We start from the raw sequence: 23873 nt of genomic DNA on the forward strand, positions 1-23873 counted from the left end.
GAATATATGAAATCATCCCCCCACCCCCCAGAAGTCAGAAAGTATCCATCCTACTTGTTATAGCAATTCAAGCTTTGGTCAGATTCATTCCTTCCTTCCTTCCTTCCTTCCTTCCTTCCTTCCTTCCTCCCTCCCTCTCTCTCTTTCTTCCTTTCTTTCTTTCTCTCTCTTTTTTTAAAGTAGGTTCCATGCCCAGCATGGAGCCCAATACAGGGCTTGAACTCATGACCCTGAAATGAGATCAAGAGTTGGATGCTTAACCAACTGAGCTACACAGGCACCCCTTCAAGCTTTGGCCAGATTTCTAATGTTAGGTTTTTCCTTTCTTAGGAATGGCTACTGCTCCAGATTAGAATGTCAACTTGCAACAGTACAATGGTGACTAAGAGAAGAGAAAGAAATACCATAAAATACCTAAACACCATATAATGTAGCCTCTACATATACGATAACTATTCATCTGGTGGTCAGTAAAAGAGTAAGATAAACTGGAAGGTTGGACATAATGAAAAGCAGTGTTTAGGGCACCTGGTTGGCTCAGTCAGTTGACTGTCTGCCTTTGGCTTAGGTCATGATCGTGAGTCCCGGGATCGAGTCCTGCATCGGGCTTCCAGCTCCTCAGGGAGCCTGCTTCTCCCTCTGAATTTCTCCCCTCTCATGCTCTCTCTCACTCTCTCTTTCTCTCTCAAATAAATAAATAAAATCTTAAAAAAAAAAAAAAGAAAGAAAGAAAAGCGGTGTTTAACGAATGCCATGAATGACAGTTACAGGACCTCTGATGGTAATTTTCATTGTATATAGCTTTCATTTGAGATGTAGACTCTCTTACCTAACCCCTGAATAAAATTCCACAAATGTGTGATGTTACTTCTAAATTATAATCTCAACATTTGAAAAAGATCATTTGATGGCAGGTGGCTCTTTCAGAATTTTTTTTACTGATTAATAGAATGCAAAAGAGCGTATTGAGCTACAAGATATTCACATCAAATCTCCTTCCTCTCACTTAATTTATTAAGTGAATCTGAATTTATGAAATTCACTAAATGATACAGATGTATATATAATCTTTTTAAAAATGTAATCACTTTAGAAGCCAGAAATATTGACTTTAACCAGAAAGTAGGGAAAACACAGATGTTTAATAAACTCCACTATATATCAGAAAACTGTTCATTACGTTGTCTAAACAAAACAGACCACTCAAATACACACAATTCCAAAATGGTCATATCTCTTATTTTTAATGTAGCCAGTGACACGAAAGTATAAATGACAATAAGATGATGTATTTAGAATAAAGAAAATGTCCTCTGGAACATTCTGCCCTCTGGTGTTTAAAATGTTCATCAGAGAGGGAGCATTGTGTCACACCACAGGTTTATTACTTCTGCGGGCTGATACGTCAATTTGGGCATATAATTTTCTACAATGAGAAAAAAAACATGGTTGAACATTATAATAAGTTCTGTTACTATAACGGCAATAATATATATTCTGTGCTAAGCTTTCTATTATCCCATACTATAATTATTTCTTGTTGGGAGAATCACTAAGAGAATTTCTGTTGAATCATGGATATTTGACTCATTTGCCTCTCTCACAATGCTTTGTGACTGAGAAGTATTCTTGATGACCAATACTAGTCTTTACTTTCAACGTCTGACCCTTTTTGAATTGCTTACATTCCACAGTGGGTAGGCAGATAAGCAAGTAAGGAGATAAGGTCAGTTAAGCATAAACACAGACTTTCTAGGAACTGTGGCATAAAACAGTGGTGAGTTTTCTGGGGAAGATCACAGAAGGCATGAACAATGAAGGGTTTTTTTTCCTGTAACCTCCATGGTATTTGCCACGTTTAAAAGTGATATCGGGGGCGCCTGGCTCAGTTGGTACAGTGTGCAACTCTTGCTCTCGGGGTTTTAAGTTTGAGCCCCATGTTGGGTATAGAGATTACTTAAAGATAAAATCTTAAAAATGAATGAAAGTGATACCCAACTCTTAGAACCACCATACAGCTGCAAAAAAATGATATCAGAGATTATTAATAAAGTGACTGACAACTCTTCTGTTAGGATTCCTTTTATTATTTTTTCCATTTATACATACTTAGCATTTTGAAATATTTTATGTATCAAAAATTTTATTTATTAATTTAAACAAGATATAATAACTATTTACTACAGTTTCAAATAAATGTGAATTGATCACAGTAAGATGATATAATTTCATCCAAAGCAAAGTAAGCTGGCCCATGTTATTTTATGACTAGTTAACGTGTATTTTCCTTGAGGCTTTTTTAAATACTGAGGATTATATCCAGGATATGATACTGAATATTACAGAGCTTAATTGTGGTAACAATAATGATATTTTAAAAGTAAATAACTGGGTACCTGGGTGGCTCAGTCAGTTCAGCGCCCAACTCTTGATTTTAGCTCAGGTTATGATCTCTGGATCCTGGGATCAAGCATCCCCTTGAGCTCCACACTGAGCAGGGAGTCTGCTGTGGATTCTCTCTTTCCCTCTGCCCTTTCCCAACTCGTGCTCAATAAACAAATTAAATAAGTATATAAATAAAATCTTTAAAAAATAAAAAGTAACTATCGAATTATACTTACATTTTATAACAGTAAGTGCTAGGCACATAGAGAAACTCTACAAACATTTCTGTGTTCCTTTCAGCCCTACGGTATTATTATTCTTACCATACATCTGAGGAAATAGAAGCTCAAAAAGAGTTAATCTGTTCAGATATACAGCTTACAAATTAGTGAGTACGGAATTTCAAACCGGTTTTTTGTCCAAGAGAGCCTGGCTCTTGACCAGTTTGGCATTATCAGTTCTTTTAGGCTTAGAGTTCTGAGCCTTAATTCTGCCACATTATAGATATAGCTATAACTTTATCCCATAAAGATCTGCCAAGAACATTGTTTTATGATGTATTCTCCTTGTTAAACATCTTTCTCAATGTTGACCACCTACCCTCCTAGAACTCTGCCCGTCATCTGCTCCTATATTCCCTTCCCTTTTAATCCAAGGGATTAAAAGGGAAGGGAATACCCCTGCTCCTGTGACAACAATTACTTATTGCTGATCACCCTAATATTTAGGGTCTATTTAGGTCTCCACTTAGTGATTGCTATCAGACTGCATTTTACTAAATTGCCTTCTCCACCTCAAATCCTAGGTGTCCCTTTAGGGGGCCACCACTCTAATAGAAATCCTGGATAAAGTCAAATCTACACTTCATATTTTAGGCAAACAGATTTCTTTTAAAAAACAATGCAGAGAAAAGAAGCTATGAGCCAATGGTCAGTAATTCTAAGAAGGAATATAGCTTGAGAATACAGGCTAAAAATTAATAAGTAATTTATACAATCACTAATATATGAAAAAATACAAAGAAATAAATATGGCCATACCAGAAATTTTCTGATAAAGACAGATCTGTGTCCAAAAAAAGAAATATACAAAGAGAGAATGAGATAATAAAAAATGAACAGTGTTAAACTCTCTAATTATATTGTCAAGAAAGAACAGAGCCTAAGCTGAGAAGCGCTGTGTTTCTAAGACAGCATTAAGGATTGTTGGGATATTCTTAGAATAAAAAAATGGACAAGGAAAGGCCAGATCCAGTGCATGAGAGAGAGAACAAAAAAAATGACTCTGTTATAAGCTTTCATTTATGAATCAGCTGCTATGAGTTAAACTCTATGTTCTTGACATACATAATATCTTACTCAATCCATACAGTGCCCTGTGAGGCAGAAATAATAAAAACGAAAATAATAATACAGCTAAGCAAACTTGCTCAGAGTAGATACGTGACTTGACTAAGTCACAGAGCTAATGCATGGCAGAATCAGGGCTTGAACTCAAGTATGACTGACTCCAAAGTTTGCCCTGTTTAATAACAACCTGCCTCCAAACAAGAGACATAGAACAATTATTCCACCTTGGTTTCCCTTAATCTTCTCCATCAAGGAAAACATATTTAAACTAAAAAGGGTGAATAAACATTGTTAAGAATCACTGAAGTGTAAGTTAGGACTATGAAGACAGGTTATAAAAAACATATACTCAAAATTTAGGCCCACACAATTGACGTTCGAGTTCTAAAAGAACATGAGGATAAGAACATGAAAATACTAACAGCAGTCTTTGCAAAACCATACAGAAAACCAGGAGGGCTGCAAGACTAGATAGCAGCAAAATATGGGTATAAAAAAGTTTATATAAAATCTTTACAAAGGGAGAAACACTAAGAGTCAATAAGGGATCAGAAGGAAAAGTAATTCCAAAATAACCTCATGTTCATTTTGATACAGAACATGAGGAAAATAACACAGATGTAGTGCCATCTTGACACTGGACAGGTAAGCTGGAGAAAAGCAGATCTGATAGTAGCTTCCCAGTATATTAAGGACTGCCATGGGAAAGAGGAGGTTTACTTCTGTCATACAGCTTAGCAGGCAGTACTAGGACTAAAGGGAAGGAGCAAAAGAGGCACAGATTTCCGTCTGTGTAAATCAGAATATTGACAGTTAAAACTATTCAACAAAGGAATAAGTTATGCTACAAAGTAGAAAGTTTGCCCTCATTGAAAGTTTTCACACAGAAGCTGTTGACTCCACTTGGGATTTTTGCTCTGAAAACTAAATTTGCTTCCATATGTAAAGCACATCATATCAATACACATTATCTATTATTACAGATACTATTACTTAAATGTTTAGTAAAAGTTCCTATAAAAACACCTGTGCCTGCTGATTCTTAGGGATCTTTGATTTCTATGGTAATAGGCTAGACATATTTTTATGTCAATTACAGTTTGTTTTCGTCCATGTCTGTATATATGGATGTATTTATGATTAAGTAATCTCTGTACCCAGTGTGGGCCCCAAGATCAAGAGTCATATGCTCTACTGACTGAGCCAGCTAGGTACCACTATCTCCTCTAGTTTTTTTATGTTATTTTGCTATAAAGTTGTATTAACTATATTCTCTTTTAATAAGAAAACATGATCAGTGACTATTTCACTTCTTATTCTATGTGTTACATATATTATTTATCTTCCCTCTCTCCTCTCTTTTTTACTTTGATCATTCCTGACAAAGACTTTTCTATTTTCTTAGTCTTTCCAATAAACTTGCTTGTGTCTTCACTCATCAAGAGGTTTTTTTGTTTTTAATTTTATTCATTTATGTTTTTAATTTTGGTTATTTCTTTTATATTTACTTGTTCTATCTCCTTGAGTTAAACGATTAATAAAATTACTTTCAGTATTTCTTTTCAAATCATAGCATTCAAGCATATATAAATACACATAAATGCACACTGGAATAAAGAAAAAATAAATCAATTATATGTGTGATGTGTAAAACTTTCTGAAGACATAAACCATGTCTTATTTCAACTATAATAACTAAATAGAAATATCACATGATCCATTAATTTCACTAGTGGGTATTTACCCAAGGAAAACGAAAACACTAATTCAAAAAGATATATGTACCCCTATGTTTACTGCAGCATTATTTATAATAGCTAAGATATAGAAGCAGCTCAAGTGTCCATTGATATCACAGACGACCATTAAAAAAAAAGAGAGAGATCTTGCCAGTTGCAACAACATGGATAGACCCACAGTATTATGCTAAGTGAAATATGTCAGAGAAAGACAGTATCATATTATTTCATTGATATGTAGACTCTGGAACACAAAATAAATAAATAAACAAATGAAAAACAGATACAGACCCATAAATACAGCAAACAAACTGATGGTGGGCAGGAGTAAAGGGGCAGTGAAAGTGTGAGTAAAGTAGGTGAGGGAGAGTGAGAGATACAGGCTTCCAGTTACGGAATAAGTAAGTCACGGGGATAAAAGGTACAGCAAGGGAATACAGTCAATGGTACCATATTAACAATTATGGTGACAGATGGTGGCCACACTTGTGGTGAGCGCAGCATAATGTACAGACTCATCAAATCACCATGTTGTACACCTGAAGCTAATGTAACACTGTGTGTCAGCTATACATCAATTTAAAAAAATCAATGATAATAATTAGAACAATCTGATAATTAAATACATCAAAAATATGAATTTCCAAAAATTTAATAAAATAATATTAAATATTTAATAGAAAAAAACAGCATGTCAATATCTGCCATTTATGAACTAAGGCAAATGTAAGCGTAGAAAAACGTTAATACTACCTTTGGGATGATATCAAAAGTGCTACTTTTAAAGAAATTCTTTTCAGCACTTACATTACCACTATCCTAATAATAAATCATTATAATAAAATTGCTAAAAAGAATCTGTACTGTGCTAGTTTAAAGCTACTTGAATTATAAGATAAAACCATCTATAAGACTATATTTATGCTAATTAGTTAGACAAAAATTGCATCAACTTTTAAACTATGAAATATTCATATCACCAAGAGACCAATTATTAATCAGAAGAGCAGTAAGAAGTACATAAAGAATACAAAAGAATATATTATCAGTTATTAGTTAACACCACTCACATCACTGAGATCTACAGAAATATTAAAAGACTTTCTATTTAAATAGATTAAGTCACCACCGATATATTCATACAGCTTACAGAGACTCACTAAGTTGGATTTTTTCCCCTGAATATCACTCTGATTAGATGTGTCATTCTTTTTTTTTTTTTTTTTTTGGATGTGTCATTCATTAACAGAGGAGAAAGTATGAAACTATTAAGTTCAAAAGCAATGTGAGGACTTCGGTGGCAAACACTATAAGGTGGTTTATTCAACCTCTTCCAACTTGTGTTTCCACACTAATATGGCTAGAAAGCCAAAAATCTGTGTTTCTCAGATTTCCTTGAGTTAACATATGGATATGTAGCCTAGGATTTTACCAATATGAAGTACCTATCCTCCCATGCCTTCAGTGACGAAGTAAAAGAATGCCATATACCACGTCAGCAGGTTTAGTGATGTGATTTCTAAGTTCATTAAGTTCAAACTAGAAGGAGATGAAGAACTGTAATAGGTAAAAATAGAGTTGTGAAAACTGACCGAAGAGTCTATGCTTAAAGGAGAGAACAGACAAAGTATAATGATTTGGGCACATGGGGTAGAAGCAAACTGCTACATCACTAGTAGGTCAGTAAAAGATATACCAGAGTCTAGTTCAGTTTTTCATCTTCATAGTAACAACTCCAAGTCATCAAGAAAAAGTTAAATTGAGCATATAAGTAAATAACACAATTAGAGACAGAATCTGTGAAGTGAGATTGATTAGGTAAATTTGGATACTCAGGAATTTGAATTTTTCCAAGTACTCCCAGTATTTCTAATGCAAGTGCTCTAGGGGCCACACACTGAGAGACACTGTCCATAAGCATTTTACATAGGTAAAGATTTTCCCATAGTACTGGAGTCTTAAATTTGACCTCCCTCTTTTTTCTTTTTCTTTTTTTCATGTGTAAATGTGTGTTGGAGAAGGTGCAGAAAATTAGAAGAAAAGTATCAATTATTCAATGTCTATGTGCCAGGCTGTGTGTATAGGTATCTCACTTCATTTTAACAGCATCTGGGTGGAGGTAAATTATCCCATTTTTGTATTGGAGAAAACCAAAGCAAGCATAAATTAACTAACATACTTTGTATAACACAGCCAGAAAGAGGCAAGGCTGGGATTCAGCTTACTTTAAGAGCAAAGCCCATTTGTTTCCATTATACTTGCGGTTCTTAAACTTGAGGAATGCATGAGGAGGCTTTAAAAGTGGACCTATGGGCTCTTCACACTTGTTTCAATCCTACAAAAACACCACTGCCCATGCATTTTGTTATTTGAAGCCAAACATTTGAATACGCTGCGTTTCTAAGCATCAAATTCATTTGCTTTTCCTTTTTTTTTTTTTTTTAAGGATTTCATTTATTTACTCTAAAGATAGATGGAGAGAACAGGAACAGAGGACGGAGCAGAGGAGAGGGTCAAACAGACTCCAAGCTGAGCACAAAGCCAGCAGGGCTCGATCCCCTGACAGTGAGCACAACCCACACTGAAACCAAGAGCCAGGTGCTTAACTAACTGAGTCACCCAGTCACCTCTCATTTGCTTTTTTATAAAAAGGTGTAAGGTTTTCTGTGTGATAAAGTCTCCACTTTAACCTGACAGAAACAAAACCAGTTCATAAGAAAAATGTAAGCAATTTATTATTTTGGTCCCTTCTCCATTAAGGAACATTGTGGCATTTTTGCAAACTTTCCCTAGTAATGGTTGAAGAGGGGCAGGAAGACAGGACTCTCATATTTCAATGAAATATATACAATGATACTACAGCTGCAATAAATAATCTTACTATAAATAAATACTACAATACTATGAACAATAGTTCCACTCTGAGTGACTTCCATTCAATTATGAAAAATTAGTAGAAGAGAGTTATTTTCTTACATACAAATTCTTAGGCTCGGTTCTTACAAAATCTAAAAAAGAGAATTATGTTGCAAATCCAGCATGTGTAAACATCGCAAAAGGATTCTTTATTTGGTAATACATGTTGACTTTTAGTTGCTCAAAATATATATACTGACAAACACTCTGTCCTTGACTAAACTTTGTCAGGCTCCTCTGAGCTGCTTTCTACTGTGCCTCCTCCTTGAGCCTCATCCTCAAGTCTGCAGTCTAGTTCAGTAGCCTCAGGGATCCGGCTACTAGAGAGAATCCTACCACCCTCTTCAGATCACCCTAGCCAATCCAGCAAGAGTCATGTTAAACTGGTTTTAGCAAGAATCCCTCTACCCGATGTCTCCCTCTTTGTAATTTTCCACCCACTTTGCTGCCCTCCTCACCTAGCTCCTTGGCTATAAATCCTTAGCTTTCTTTACTGAATTTAGACTTGAGCGCACTTCTGCACGAAGGTCTCTTTTCTCCTTTGCAATAGTTCCTGAATACTACATACTGTCCAGCTCTGGTTTTAACAATACTGACTGATGAACTGAAATTACCTAAATTGAATTAAGTAACAACCCCTTAACATTCTATACTTCTGGTCTGGAAGACTACAGGGACAGCAGTGGAAGAGTCCCCTTTTCTCTACTCCTGCCACTGAGTAAAACTTGGACAACAGCATAATCTTTAACCCATAAAACTAGAGAATCTGAATTAGAAACAGTAATGAGGTCCAGACCTAGTTTAATTAGTACTATCATTCCAAAGAGCTTAAAATTCTTCATATACATTTTCTCATTTAACCTTAAAAAAACAGATTCTGGGGCTCCAGATTTAATGAGACAGAATCTCTGAAGTGAGGTTGATTAGGTAAATCTGGATACTCAGGGATCTGCTTTTTCCAAAGAAGTATTCCCAGTATTTCTAATGTGAGTGGTTCTAGGAACCACAGTGAGATATTTGGTAAGATACTTTATCCATATGGGAATTAAAATAGAAATATTTAACATCAGGGGCACCTGGGTGGCTCAATCGTTAAGCGTCTGCCTTCGGCTCAGGTCATGATCCCGGGGTCCTGGGATCGAGCCCCATATCGGGCTCCCTGCTTGGCGGGAAGCCTGCTTCTCCTTGTCCCACTCCTCCTGCTTGTGTTCCCTCTCCTGCTGTGTCCCTCTCTGTCAAATAAATAAAATCTTTTAAAAAATAAATAATAAATAAATATTTAACATCAGCAATGATGAAGCTTAGACTACCATATATATAATAAATACAAACACACACACACACACTATATTTTTAATCTAATAAAATTCACTAGATCTTGAATTCTAACATTTTTCCTAAAATTGCAAGATATTTACTCATCCTACAGAATCATAAGTATACTGCAATAAATCCAACTATAAAGACACAATATCATTATGCTCTTTATATTTTCAAGTTGGCTTTTCAATAATTTTCTCAAGATTATGTTTACATTTTATCCAAGATAATAAATGAAAAGAAAAGTAACACTTAATGTTTATTATGTATTAGGTTTTAAGTTTAAGAAATCTTATTCAATCTTCACAGGAACCCTATATTTTTTCTAACACTAAAAATTCACTAAAGTACATCTTGAATTCCAGTGCTTCCAAAAATTACAAGACTATCATGTGAAAAATGTATCTTAAGTTCACTAAAATATATCAGAATATGTAGACTAATATTACACAAAGGCTGTTTTCAATGTCAAAATAGCTTGAAATCTTTCCCCCAGAATGTATCATAAACAAGTCAATGACTCCTTTCTATCCATATATTTTCATATATATATTATATATATATTTATATGTAATATATATTTCATATATATTTTATCCATATATTCCAAATATTATGGAAATAATATTTTGGCCATAGCTAGCATCAAAGTAAGTAGGCTGTAGCATGATCATGTAGGCTATTATGACTTACTTACCATCTAAATTGGACTACCACACAGTCATTCTAATCTATGCAGCAAATACTTTTCAAATCAGGCCAAATAAAATTTCCCAATGACCAGATAATAATCCACTGGATATCAATATTTGAAGGTTACACCTCAGAAAAGAAAAAGGGCTTACTTAAGGTGATTAAATAAATTACTTGAAGATCACCTCCCAAAGGCTCAGAACTCAACAGAGCTGATGGCAAGTCAACCAAATCTCTTCTAGAATTACAATAAATATGGCTAACATTTATTGACTACTTATTCTTTGTCAGATACTGTCTCATGAGCTTTATATGTACCAACTCGTGCAATTCTTGTAAAGTCCTATTATCCCTACTTTAGAAAAAAGGAAAGTGAAGTACAAAGACTTTTAGCAAATTTGCTTAAATTTATACAGTTAAGAAATGGCAGTCAGAGTCCATTTTGCAAGAGACTTCAGATTTTACACATGGTAAAAAAATACAAACACTACAGAAAGGTACACAACAGAATCTGTCATCCCTCTCCCACTTTTGGGTTAGAGTTACTGTTTCTCCATACCACCACCAAATGCATGCGTGTGTGTGTGTGTGTGTGACATAAATAGATTAGTGATAAATATTTAGATTTTAGTTTTTATTATACATATGTATAGATATATACATATTTCAAACTTGTCCAAATTTATTTATAAAATAAACTCTGTGCGATAAAATTACTATATCAAGGATTATGTGCATTACAATTTTTTAAAAGATCTTATTTGTTTGAAAGTGCACGTGCAATCCGAGCTGAAACTGTTGAGTCGGAGACTTAACCAACTGAGCCACCTGGATGCCCTTGTGCATTACAATTTTGATACACACTATCAAACTACCCTACAAAAAGGTTGCAATGATTTATAACCCTACCAAAAATGTGAATACTCAAAATATAACTTTTACTAAATTTACAGTGTATCTAATAGGCAAACAGTTAAAAGTGTTGAATGAATGAACTATTGGCACTCCTAATTATCTATATTTTAAGAAGTATGCTTGAGGGGCTTTAGGATATTATGAACAAGAACATCTTGGAAAGAGCACTGAACAAGAATCTGGAGAACTGGGGCAATGCCATTACCACAGTAACAGGGGCCAACATTGTCTCTGCACACTTTAATCTATACCTCCCCAGTGCACAGTGATATCCAACTAAGTCAAATGAAACTTGAGACCCAACCTTAGGTCTTCTGGTTTTCCTTTAATGCTTACACCATTTGGCTGTATCTTCTGTCCCTTGGCATAAAAAAGTCTTAATTGATATACCAAATGGGTCATCATCTACACCTGTGTGAAGGACTAGGCTAAATATGTTAGGAGTACAAAGGTTCTATAATAAAAATGACAGGAAAAGGTTAGCTATTTCTTCACTATATCTCACAAGATAAAAGAAAAAAAGATTTATTTTCACCATTCTATTAACTTATTAGAAGTTAAAGAAAAGATTTAAAGATTAGGAAAACACGCAAGGTTAATGAATATAGCAAACTTTATTCCCTCATATGCCATTCTTTACACATTTGCCAACAAGATCTGGTAAAAAGGTAAATCGGATCACATTACTTGCCATTCTGGCTCTGCTTAGAATCCTACAAAGTTAGGTTCCTTACCATGACCTAAAAACCCTGGTTTCCACCTACCTCCTCAACTATTTTCTACTACCCTCCCCTCTGACTTACTCTGCTGAAACCACATTTGCCATCTTTTCATCATTCCCTGAACATGCCGCGTTCTGCTTTAGGACTTTAGTTCTGACTCTTCCCTCTGTCTATAAGGCTCTGATCCCGTATCTTCCCACACCTGGCTTCCTTTTGTTATTCACATCTCTTTTCAAACAGCCCCTCTTCTGACTTTCCCTGATGACTCCAAAGAAAGAAATCTTACCTCCACTTCACTCTCCCTCCATTCCATTCCTTATTTTATTTCCCTCATATACTTGTCACCATCTAAATTTTTCACCACTCTATTAAGTGGGTCTAGAGCAGTGCTTGGCATATTACTGGTTCTAAACAAATATTTGCTGAACAATTAGGTGAAAAGCACAGAAAAATAATAAACCACTTTGACTATAGCAAAGACAGGAACTAAATATTAGAAAGTCAGAAAGAAAACAGAGTAAGATGACTATTCTGGCCCTACTTATTCAGTTTGGTTGGTAATATGATTACAAGAAATATAGGTAATTGGAAATTTAAATGCATGGAAATGGATAAATCAGTTAAGTGAAGCCCTAATGGCTGGATTAAATTAATGCATTTTGTTAAAAACCATTCTCTGGAGGACATTTACTTATGGTGAGAAAATATTTCTCTATTTGGCTTTCTTTTTAATTATTCATAACAAAATATAATTAGGAAAGATAACTCTACTAACTAAGGTTTTAAATTTAAATTTCAAAGTAATTTCATTCTAGGTTAAATCAAAAAGTTCTTATCATCTGCTTCACTTGGCAGAAAATTGGCCACAGGAAAATATTCATGGCATCCTTTTGCAGGAGACAGATTTTTCTCATTCAGAAATTTTAAAATACATCCTCAATCTTTAAATTCTTAGGCCTTTGGCCGTCTCTTCAACAAATGAAACTATTTGATAGCATTCAAATACTTCAAACATCAAAAAATTAAAACCGAATAGTTCACACATGTCAATAATCAAGTGTGTCTCTTATTACTACTTCCCTGTCTCATCTTGTGATATCAGGCATGTAAATGACTTTGTTATTAAATGTACTTATCTTTTAATAAAGTTCCTTATTTAAGTTGAAACTTAAACTGGGATAGGCAGATGGGATAGGAACCTCAGGCAATCCAGTTTCATTTCTGCAAGAAACAACTTTTCTTGCTAACTCTTCCAATGTGTGGTAAATGACAAACATCACTTGGTAGCCATATTATATTTGCTTGACTGTATTTCAGTAACAGTAATATCTTAAACTACAAGAAAAAGGGGAGATTTCTAAGCAAAGAAATTTTATTAAGCTCAACCACATAGAATTTATCCTATTTTTAGATAACAGAGGGAATAAATATTTCAGTAAAATGTTACTAGGCTATTTTACTGATTTTTATTTAATGACCCAAGAATCAAAGTAGACTTTGACTCAGTTATCTGAAGAAGTCTAAAAACAATATAAGAGGCATGATTTATGCCTTGCAGAACTAAAGAATAAAGAAATACTATTATTTTCATGAAAATTATACACATTGTAAAATTTTTATTCAAAATAGATGAAGAGTCTAAAAATTCCATTTTCCTTTCTCTCTTTCTGTTTTCTTTTGAACTGTCATATGATAATCAAACCTCCCCACTGCCTAGCTCAGTGCCAGACATATAGGAAGTAGTTAATGTATCCTTTGGGAATGACTTAATTTCTTGCCCCAATCACTCACAACCCACCAATACCAGTCAACTTAATGATACCAGATATATATTGATAATGTTAAAAGAAACCTAAGACACTGACCTAGGCTTACATATTTTCACATGTAAGTATCATTCAACATATTAAAATTTCTTCTCTGAAAAAGTTTAAAAAGACAAAAGGTCATTCAATAATTAAGACACACAGTTTCATACCTAATCACTGGAACTGAATGGGTAATATATACTGAGATCATATTAAAAAGTCAGTACAATCCACAACTTATGAATTACAGTTAATACCCTAAGAAGCTGAAAGAATATACAATGGGAGAGGAAAAAATATCTAAATCAGCTTTTAGAAATGGATGTGAAATATACAGATTAGGATTAAAAACAAAACATGACTGATGTACCTTTGCTGAACTATGAAGCTCTTACTACCCTAAAATTACAACATCTCCATCTGTTAATTTGACACAAACAAGCTGATAAATGAAATCAGAACAACAGTGTATTCTGGCAAAACCAGAAGTTTCCTGAAAGCCTAGAAAAATATGTCCACAACAGATGGATCACTTAGAAAATAAATACATCAATCTGTCAAACTGCATATTATTCTAATTCCCTAAATTAAAATCAGTAGGAGTTCCACTTTCCAATGTCTGTGACATTAGGAAGGCCAAAAAGGAAAAACCTAAAGATTCACATAAATATATCTGTTATGACCTCAAGTGCCATACTGTTAGGTTTCCTGTTAAACATACTAAATTTAGGTAAAGTCCTTACCAGTTAACTTCTTCACAGGTTGGAGCCGAACACTGATAGACTGATGTGTGAGTAAGGGGGAGGATGGAAGAGAGCGAGACATGCCCTCCATAATCCGAATGTGCTGCATACCTTCACTCACTGGAAGTGGCGGAACGGCGTAGTCTGGCTCAAAAGCACAGTCGCTTTCTGTGGAGATGCCACCTGTTAGGACAGGAAAGGATCGAACAAGAGAGCTGATAAGAAAAGATTCTTCTCTGTTAAAATCTACCTTTTAAGATAATTCAGAACATCTTATACCCACGTTGATTTTCACGGTGAAAAGCCAAATAAGGTTATTTTCAACACCCAAATTCTTTTCTATACTTACTAAATGGACACTTAACACCAGGTTTAGCACTAGGAAATTAAACATGGATAAAATAAGGCTCCTCCTTATAAGGGCTCACTGCCCCATGAATGATACAGTCCCATAAAGAAATAATTATGGTACAACGCAGTAAGTGTTACAATTAGAGCACTGGTCTTTGATATTTTCCCCTTGATAAAAACCATAAAAGAAGATATTCACCTGCTTGATAATCCAATATGTATAATTGCTAGTAGGACCAATGTAACTCTATTTCTCACTCTTTTCTTAAAGAAAGTAGTGAAAATACAAGTAGGAAAGACTGACACTATTATACGGTGATTTTTGAATCTGCTTTGATTTTTTTTAAAAAATTATGTATTTCTACCTATATCCTATTGACTTCTACTTCTAATAATGGCAGAGTATATACTTCAGACCAACTTTTCTCTAAGAAAAACTAGAACTATACATATATTTTTAAATCCTCCTGGGCACTGAAGAGTTAATAGCATGATGAAGGATTACAAAAAGAAAAAAAAATTGGTGGGGGGGGGGGAGGACTGAAGCCTGGTATTTGTGGCTACTTTTTACTTAGTGGCATCTAAGAGGCTAAGAAGCTATTGACAGTTTTAGAGCTGGAAGGGCAAATATTGAAATGCAGAGAAAACCAATATACAGAAGGGAAAGCTGGTAAAATTCCAACTCTTTTGTTTGGAAGCCCAAAGGGCTACACTCTAGGAGTAAGTATGAACCAAAGCTAGTCTGGCCTTTAACAGGAAGAAAAGCTCAGCTCGAAATGTCTACCACAAAATTAAATTAAGGCAATCTTGGATTGCTAATGCCTGCCAAAAACTAATACAAATCTTCTTAGAGGGAGACAACATTGTCATAGGTCTCAAATTACTGCTATAATTTTTCATACACAGTATCTGGCCCTTAATTAACAAACACAAAGAGGTAAAACAATACGAAAAAAGTAAATCAGAAAGACCATTCAAAAGAGATAGTCTCACAAGGGATAGAGATTATGGAGCAATGAGGCACAGAATTTAAAGTAGTATACTTAATTAACATCTGAAAGATTTAAATAATTTGAAATAAATTTAACCAAGGATGTGAAAGATCCACACACTGAAAACTGTAAGACTTTGATGAAAGAAACTGAAGAATAAGTGGAAAGATATCCCAAGTTCATGGACCAGAAGAATTAGTACTGTTAAAATATCCATACGCCTGGGTGGCTCAGTAGGTTAAAGCCTCTGCCTTCGGCTCAGGTCATGATCCCAGAGTCCTGGGATCGAGCCCCACGTCAGGCTCTCTGCTCAGCTGGGAGCCTGCTTCTCTGCCTGCTTGTGATCTCTGTCAAATGAGTAAATAAAACCTTTAAAAAAATAAATAAAATAAAATATCCATATAACCCAAAGTCATCTAGAGGTTCAGTGGAACCCCTATTAAGTTTCCAATAGCATTTTTTATAGAAGTAGAAAAAAGCAATTCTAAAATTTTTATGAAATCACAAAAGACGTTAAGTAACTACAGCAATTCTCAGAGAGAGAAAAACAAAGTGGGAGCTATCACACTTCCTAATTTCAAAGTATATTACAAAGCTATAGTAACCAGCATAAAAACAGAGCAGAAGACCAAAGGAACACAGACCAAAAAGAAAAGAATAGAAAGCCTACAAATAAACTCTTACGTGTATGGTCAACTAATCTTTGACAAGGGCACCAAGGATATACAATGGGGAAATGAAAGTCTTTTGAATAAACAGCGCTGGGAAAACTGAAAAGCCACGTGAAAAGAATGAAATTGGATCCTTATCTTATACTATATACAAAAATCAACTGAAAAATGGGTTAAAGACAAACATAAGACCTGATGCCATAAAACTCCTAAACAAAAACACAGGAGAAAAACTCCTTGAAATTGGTCTTGGCAATGGTTTTTTGGATTTGACACCAAAAGCACAGGCAACAAAAGCAAAAGTAAGCAGGTGAGACTACATCGAATGAAAAGTTTCTGCAGAGCAAAGTAAACAATAAAATGAAAAAGCAACCTGTGGAACCAGACAAAATATTTGCAAACCATACATCCTTAGGGTTAATATCCAAAATACATAAGAAACTCATACTCGGGGCGCCTGGGTGGCTCAGTGGGTTAAAGCCTCTCTACCTTCGGTTCAGGTCATGATCCTGGAATCATGGATCCCATGAGTCCTGGGATCAAGCCCCACATCAGGCTCTCTGCTCAGCAGGGAGCCTGCTTCCCCCACCCTCCCACCGCCTGCCTCTCTGCTTACTTGTGATCTCTCCCTCTCTGTCAAATAAATAAAAATAAAATCTTAAAAAAAAAAAGAAAGAAACTCATACTCAATAGCAAAAACACAAACAACCTATATTATAAAATGGGCAAGAGACGAGAATAAACATTTTTCCAAAGCAGACACACAAATAGCCAACAGGCACATAAAAAGATGTTCAATATCACTAACCATCAGGAAAATGCAAATCAAAACCACTATAAGATACCACCTCACACCTGTTAAGACAGCTATTATCAAAAAGTCAAAAAGTTGGGTGCCTGGGTGGCTCAGTGGGTTAAGCCGCTGCCTTCGGCTCAGGTCATGATCTCAGGGTCCTGGGATCAAGTCCCGCATCGGGCTCTCTGCTCAGCAGGGAGCCTGCTTCCCTCTCTCTCTCTCTGCCTGCCTCTCTGTGTACTGTGATCTCTGTCAAATAAATAAATAAAATCTTAAAAAAAAAAAAAGTCAAAAAGTCAAGTCAAAAGCTAACAAGTGTTGGCACTGATGTGGAGAAAAGGGATCCCTTGTACACTGTTGATGGCAATGTAAATTGGTATAACCATTAAGTAAAACAACACGGGATCCTCAAAAAATTAAAAATATAACTACCACATGACCAAGCAGTCCTACTTCTGAGTATATACTAAAGGAAATAAAACTATCATTCCAAAGAGGGATTATTATTCATAGTAGACACAATCTGGAACAACCTCAGTGTTTGTCAAATGACAGATGAAGAAAATGTGATTTACACACACACACACACACACAAATGAATATTACTCATCCATAAAAGAGAAGGAAATCCTGCTGCTTATAACAACATGGATGAATCTAGAAAATATTACGCTAAGTCAAATAAGCCAGACACAGAAAGATAAATACTGCATAATTTCATTTATATGTGTAATCTAAAAAATAAAGCCAAACTCATAGTAAAGAGAGGTGAATGGTGACTACCTGGGCTAAGGAGATGAGGGGAAAAGAGAGATATTGTTCAGTAATTAGTTAAGTAAATTCTGGAGATCTAATGGACAGCATGATGACTAGCAGTGATAATAATAATACACTGTATACTTGAAATTTCCTAAGTGAGTAGATCTCAGGTATTCTCACATATGCACAGGAAGGATAATTTTATGAAGTAATGGATACTGAATTAGTGTGATGTGGTAATTATTTCACAATGTATACATTTATCAAAATAACATGTTATATACCTTAAATATATGCAATTTGTATTTCTCAATCATACCTCAATAAACCTGGGGTAAAAGAGTGGAAATTTTTAAAAAACAAGCACATGGTCTTACATGAAATGATGGTAATGTGGTTTATACTGAGAAGTAAAATTAAATCAAGTGGGGATGCCTGGGTGACTCAGTTGGTTAAGCTGCTACCTTCAACTCAGGTCATGATCCCAGGGGTCTTGGGATCGAGTCCCACATCAGCCTCCCTGCTCCGTGGGGACTCTGCTTCTCCCTCTCTCTCTACCGCTGTTCCCCACTAGTGCATGCTCGCTCGCTCTCTCTCTCTGACAAATAAATAAATAAAATATTTTTTAAAAAATTAAAGCAAGTGTCTCACTTAGGTTCCCAATTGTGTTATAGTTGTAATTTCATCATATGCAATTCTAACTCATTTAAAAAACCTACCATGGGGAGCCGAGATGGTTAAGCATCTGCCTTGAGCTCAGGTCATGATCTCTGGTTTCTGGGATTGAGCCCCATGTCAGACTCCTTGCTCATTGGGAAGCTCCCTCTCCCTTTGCTTCTCCCCCTGCTCATGCTCTCTCTCTGTATCTATTTCAAATGAATAAGTAAAATCTTAAAAAAAAAAAATCCACCAAAAACGATTGTGATATATCATGCATTATAACATAACCAATCTCTAATTAAGGGCCACTTACACAACTCTTTCCATAGTATTTCTATAGATAATACATATAGTATTACTGGATCAAAGTGCTGAGAGTTTCCACCGAGAAATACTGACTAAATGCTGTATCAAGTCTGTGTAGGAGAGCCTGGATGGCTCAGTTGGTTGAATATTCTACTCTTGGTTTTGGGTCAGATCATGATCTCATGAGTCTTAAGAGATCAGGCCCATGTTGGCCTCCGTGCTCAGTGGGGAGTGTGCTTGAAATTTCTCTCCCTCTGTCCCACCCCCACTCACTTTATCTCTCTTGTGCCCTCTCTCAAATAAATAAATGAATCTTTAAAAAAAAGTCTGTGTCATGTTGCATGTAAAAAGGGGGGGGGGTAGTAGTATGCGTAAATATTTGGAGAAAATAAAACTAAGAATTAAAATTATAAAAATAAAAACTCAACAGATGAATTGAAAAACAGATTAGACAGAGATGAAGAGATAATTAGTAAACTGGAAGACAAAAGGTTTATACATCAAAAGACACTATAACAAGAGTGTGAATGGGGGCACCTGGATGGCTCAGTTTGTTAAGCATCTGCTCTTTGCTCAGGTTATGGTCTCAGTGTTCTGGAATCAAGCCCTGGGTCCTTGGGCTCCCTGCTCAGTGGGGAGTCTGCTTCCTCTGCCCCTCCTCTGCCACCACCTTCTACTCCCCGCCCCATGCACATGCATGCTCTCTCTCTCAAAAAAAAAAAAAAAAGGTGTGAAAAGACAACCCCTAGAATGGCAGAAAATATGTGCAAATCATGTATCTAAAAAGAGTCTAGAATCCAGACTATATAAAGAACTTCTACAACTCAAGAACAAAGTGATAATGCAATTTAAAAACAGGAAAAAGATCTGAATAGACATCTCTCTGAAGAAGAGATACAAATGGACAAAAAGCACATGAAAAGGTACTCGGCATCATTAATCATTATGGAATGTAAATCAGGAGTCACAGTGAGATATCGCTTTATACCCAGTAGGATAGCGATTAAAACAAAACAAAAACAGACAACAAAAAAGTTTTGTTGAGGATGTAGAGAAGTCAGTTAGTACCCTAATACATTGCTGGTAGGAATATAGATGGTATGACTGCTGTGTAAAACAGAGTGCTGTTCCTCAGAAAGTTAAACACAGAATAACCCAGCCATCCCACTTCTGTGTATACATCCAAAAGCAATGAAAACAAGTTTTCAAGCAAAAACCTGAAAGTGAATGTTCATAGCAGCATTAGTCACAATATTCAAAAGTGGAAACAACTAAATGTCATGAACTGGTGAATGGATAAACAAAATGTGGTCTATTTATATAATTGAATATTCTTGGCAATAAAAAGAAGCTAGCCCGAATCACGCTACAGTATTGATAAACCTTGAAAATATTATGTTTAAGTGAAAAAAAAAAAAACACAAAAGGTCACACGTTGTAAGATTCCATTTATATGAAATGTTCAGAATAGGCAAATCTAGAGAAAAAGTAGACTATGATTGCCAGGGACTACAAGGAGGAAGGAATGGAGAATGACTGCTTATGAGGTACAGAATTTCCTTTTGGAGTGATGAATGCAATAATGTTTGTAAAACATTATAAATGTGTTAAAAGCCACTGAATAAAAATAATACATTTTTAAACGGTGAATTTTACTTCAATAAAAAATTTTATGTAGATACTTACCACCTACTCACATATTTATTCAAACCGAGAAACCTAGTAAATTGTTATTAATTTCTTCCTGACACATCCCTTTGCAACAAATGCATTAGAAGTTCTACAGATTATCAGTATAAATTTCAAATCAGCTATACTCTCTCCATTTTTCCTAGCATTACCACAGGCCAGACCACTATTATTTTCCTCCAAGATTCTGTTGGCAGAAATACAGAGTTTATTCCTTATCCTTGGAGCTTAGACATTTTACTGAGATTCGACTTAACTTTTTTCTGCTCGTTAGTCTCTGGGTCCTTTCTTTGATTATGTTGACTAATTCTTCTCTTCCAACTATTCTTTTTCTCTCTCTGGAACAATGATCAGATGGATATAGTATCTCCTAGACATATTTTTCAAGTCTCTCTTTCTCTCATAATAGATTTCTAATCTTTGGGCATTCATGAATAGACTTGAGACTGAATTATATTGAATTACAATATTTTATGTTTACACACAGAGAGTCATGCTACTAATATAATTCCCTGAGGAATCCTTTTGTTGAGAAAAATCAGCATTATGTTTTTTAAAAGCAATGTATCTAGAAGAATGCATTTGATTTAGTGAAGCATCCCTCTTCATGTGAAATGTTCCAATATGAGAACTTGGTTGATAATTTTAGGATCTAATAATACTCCTTAAGGAATAATACTGCAATTAGTCCAGTCTGGATGTCCTAGTTCACTTTTCTACTTAAAAATATTTTCCTCCATATTCTTTGTCCTATAAATTGTGCTTGAACTCACTGTAGCTAAAGAGGAAAAAAAACTATGTTTCAAGTAAAGTACTGGTAAACATTAACAGAATTCAGCTACATTAGCCAGTTTTTCTTGAGTAACTAGCAACCTCAAAATCTCAGTAGTCTATAACATTTACTTTTCTCATGAGTCTACAGACTCATGAGACTGTGAGTCTCACTGTGGGTCAGCTGAAGAAGGCTGAGCTATCAGGTTCAGAACTATTCCAGTGGGTCTGCAATACTGGGCCTAATCACTGAAGAGGTGGTGAATATGTGGGACTGCTCCTCTCAAGGTAGATCACAAGTGTGTAGGAGGCCAAGTCAAACCAGTGGAGCATATTTAAGACCTCTGTTCACTGACATTTCACTTGGCCCATTTCAGTGGGAACTACAGCAAAGTTGCATGGCAAAAAGAACAGATGATTTTTTTTCCCAATGTTTAAGCAATGCTCCTCATTCATTCCTCATATGTTCAGCATATTTATTGAGTACCCATATTCTGGTGAAAGATAATAAGTAACATTTTTCCAGGGGTGCAAAGTGCTAGCTCTAGAGCAGGGCCCAGCATACAATGGTTGCTGGTAAAATCTGGCCTCCACGTATTTTTGTAAGTAAGTTTTACTGGATCACAACACATATTTATGTGCATATTGTCTATGTGCCATAATGACATAATTAAGTAGTTGCAAGGGAGACCACAGAGCCCACAAAGCCTAAACTATGGACTCTTTTGACATTTACAGAAGCTCTGCTACAGAAAGAAACAGGGCAGTAAAAGGGGAGAAAGAGACTGCAAAGGGATGAAGGGATCGTTTATTTTATAACAGAGGGAAATGAAATTGGGAATTCAATTTACCAAGCATGTAGGATGATATTTACTGGTATTCCAAATTACTCATCTTCATCTTCCATCTTTTTTTTTCTACCACTTTTCCTGTTTCAATCAACCAAATAAAAGTTACTGTAATAATGTGATAAAAATATGGCAGAATAAAATAACCTGCTTAAAAAATTGTTATGTTGAACACCTGGTGATTAAATATTCAAAGCTGAACTAAGAAAGCACAAGGACATCAAGTAGATGGACACTAAAGAAGCATCAGGAGTAATTATAATTCAATGAAAATTTCAGTCATCACTAAGTCTAATATAGAAGATTATTAGATATTAAAGCTCAAGTTAATAAATCCTTTAGTCAAAGGCAATACTTATTCTATAGAACAGCCTTCTAATTTTTCATATTACATGACTAACCACAAATAAAACTTACAAATCAAAACCTCCCGCATGATACTTCACTAACTACACATACGATTCGTGAATTTTTCCGTTTATATATTATAATTTAATAAAATTTTATTTTTTAAAAGCCTGGTAAAAAAAAAATAGCCCCTAAAGTCAAAGGACTTTTACATATTTCAAAAACAAAGAGTGCTCGCCTAAATTACTCCAAACATCCTTTTAACTCATGGCTTATATCACTTTGTAGTTTGGCGATATTCTTGTAACAGATCCATGTATGAGGCAGGCAACAGGCATTGAGAAATATAATAACTCAGACAGGATCATGTAATCAGACACCATGACTGCTTCTATAGAAAACTCTCAAGAATCTACAAAGAAGCACCTTTGTAGTAGGGGCACCTGGGTGGCTCAGTGTGTTAAGCCTCTGCCTTCAGTTCAGGTCATGATCCCAGGGTCCTGGGATCGAGCCCTATATCGGGCTCTCTGCTCAGCAAGGAGCTTGCTTCCCCCTCTCTCTCTCTGCCTGCCTCTATGCCTACTTGTGATCTCTGTCTGTCAAATAAATAAATAAAATCTTAAAAAAAAAAAGCTACTAGAATAAAATAAGTGGGTTAGGTAAATTCAAAGTGCAGAAGTCAAGTGTCTTTGTACATACTAGCAATAACACTTGGAAAATGAAAACTTTTAAAAGCACACCATCAAGGGGCGCCTGGGTGGCTCAGTGGGTTAAGCCGCTGTCTTCGGCTCAGGTCATGATCTCAGAGTCCTGGGATCAAGTCCCGCATCGGGCTCTCTGCTCAGCAGAGAGCCTGCTTCCCTCTCTCTCTCTCTTGGCTGCCTCTCCGTCTACTTGTGATTTCTCTCTGTCAAATTAATAAATAAAATCTTAAAAAAAAAAAAAAAAGCACACCATCAAAATAGCATCATTAGAAACAATGAAATTAATCAGGAATAAACCTGACAAAATAAATACAATAGTACAATATTTGTATGCTAAGAACTATAAAACACTGATGAAAAATATCAAAAATCTAAATGGAGAGATAGA

At 35.3% G+C, this 23873-nt stretch overlaps 1 protein-coding gene across 7 annotated transcripts in view; it reads right to left on the reverse strand.

Annotated features, from left to right (window-relative positions):
- TANC2 (tetratricopeptide repeat, ankyrin repeat and coiled-coil containing 2) overlaps nt 1–23873 on the reverse strand; it is a 365238-nt gene that overhangs the window by 222495 nt on the left and 118870 nt on the right. For 4 of the 7 annotated variants that reach the window (XM_059379769.1, XM_059379768.1, XM_059379773.1 and 1 more), the window contains exon 4: nt 14591–14773. In XM_059379769.1, the coding sequence (XP_059235752.1) occupies nt 14591–14773 (183 nt within the window). Of the gene's footprint in view, nt 1–14590; nt 14774–22436; nt 22517–23873 lie in introns of those variants that run through there. The other 3 variants (XM_059379772.1, XM_059379770.1, XM_059379771.1) reach the window with 2 other exon arrangements.

The sequence above is a fragment of the Mustela nigripes genome, chromosome 16 (genome assembly GCF_022355385.1).
Source record: "Mustela nigripes isolate SB6536 chromosome 16, MUSNIG.SB6536, whole genome shotgun sequence".
NCBI lineage: Eukaryota > Metazoa > Chordata > Mammalia > Carnivora > Mustelidae > Mustela > Mustela nigripes.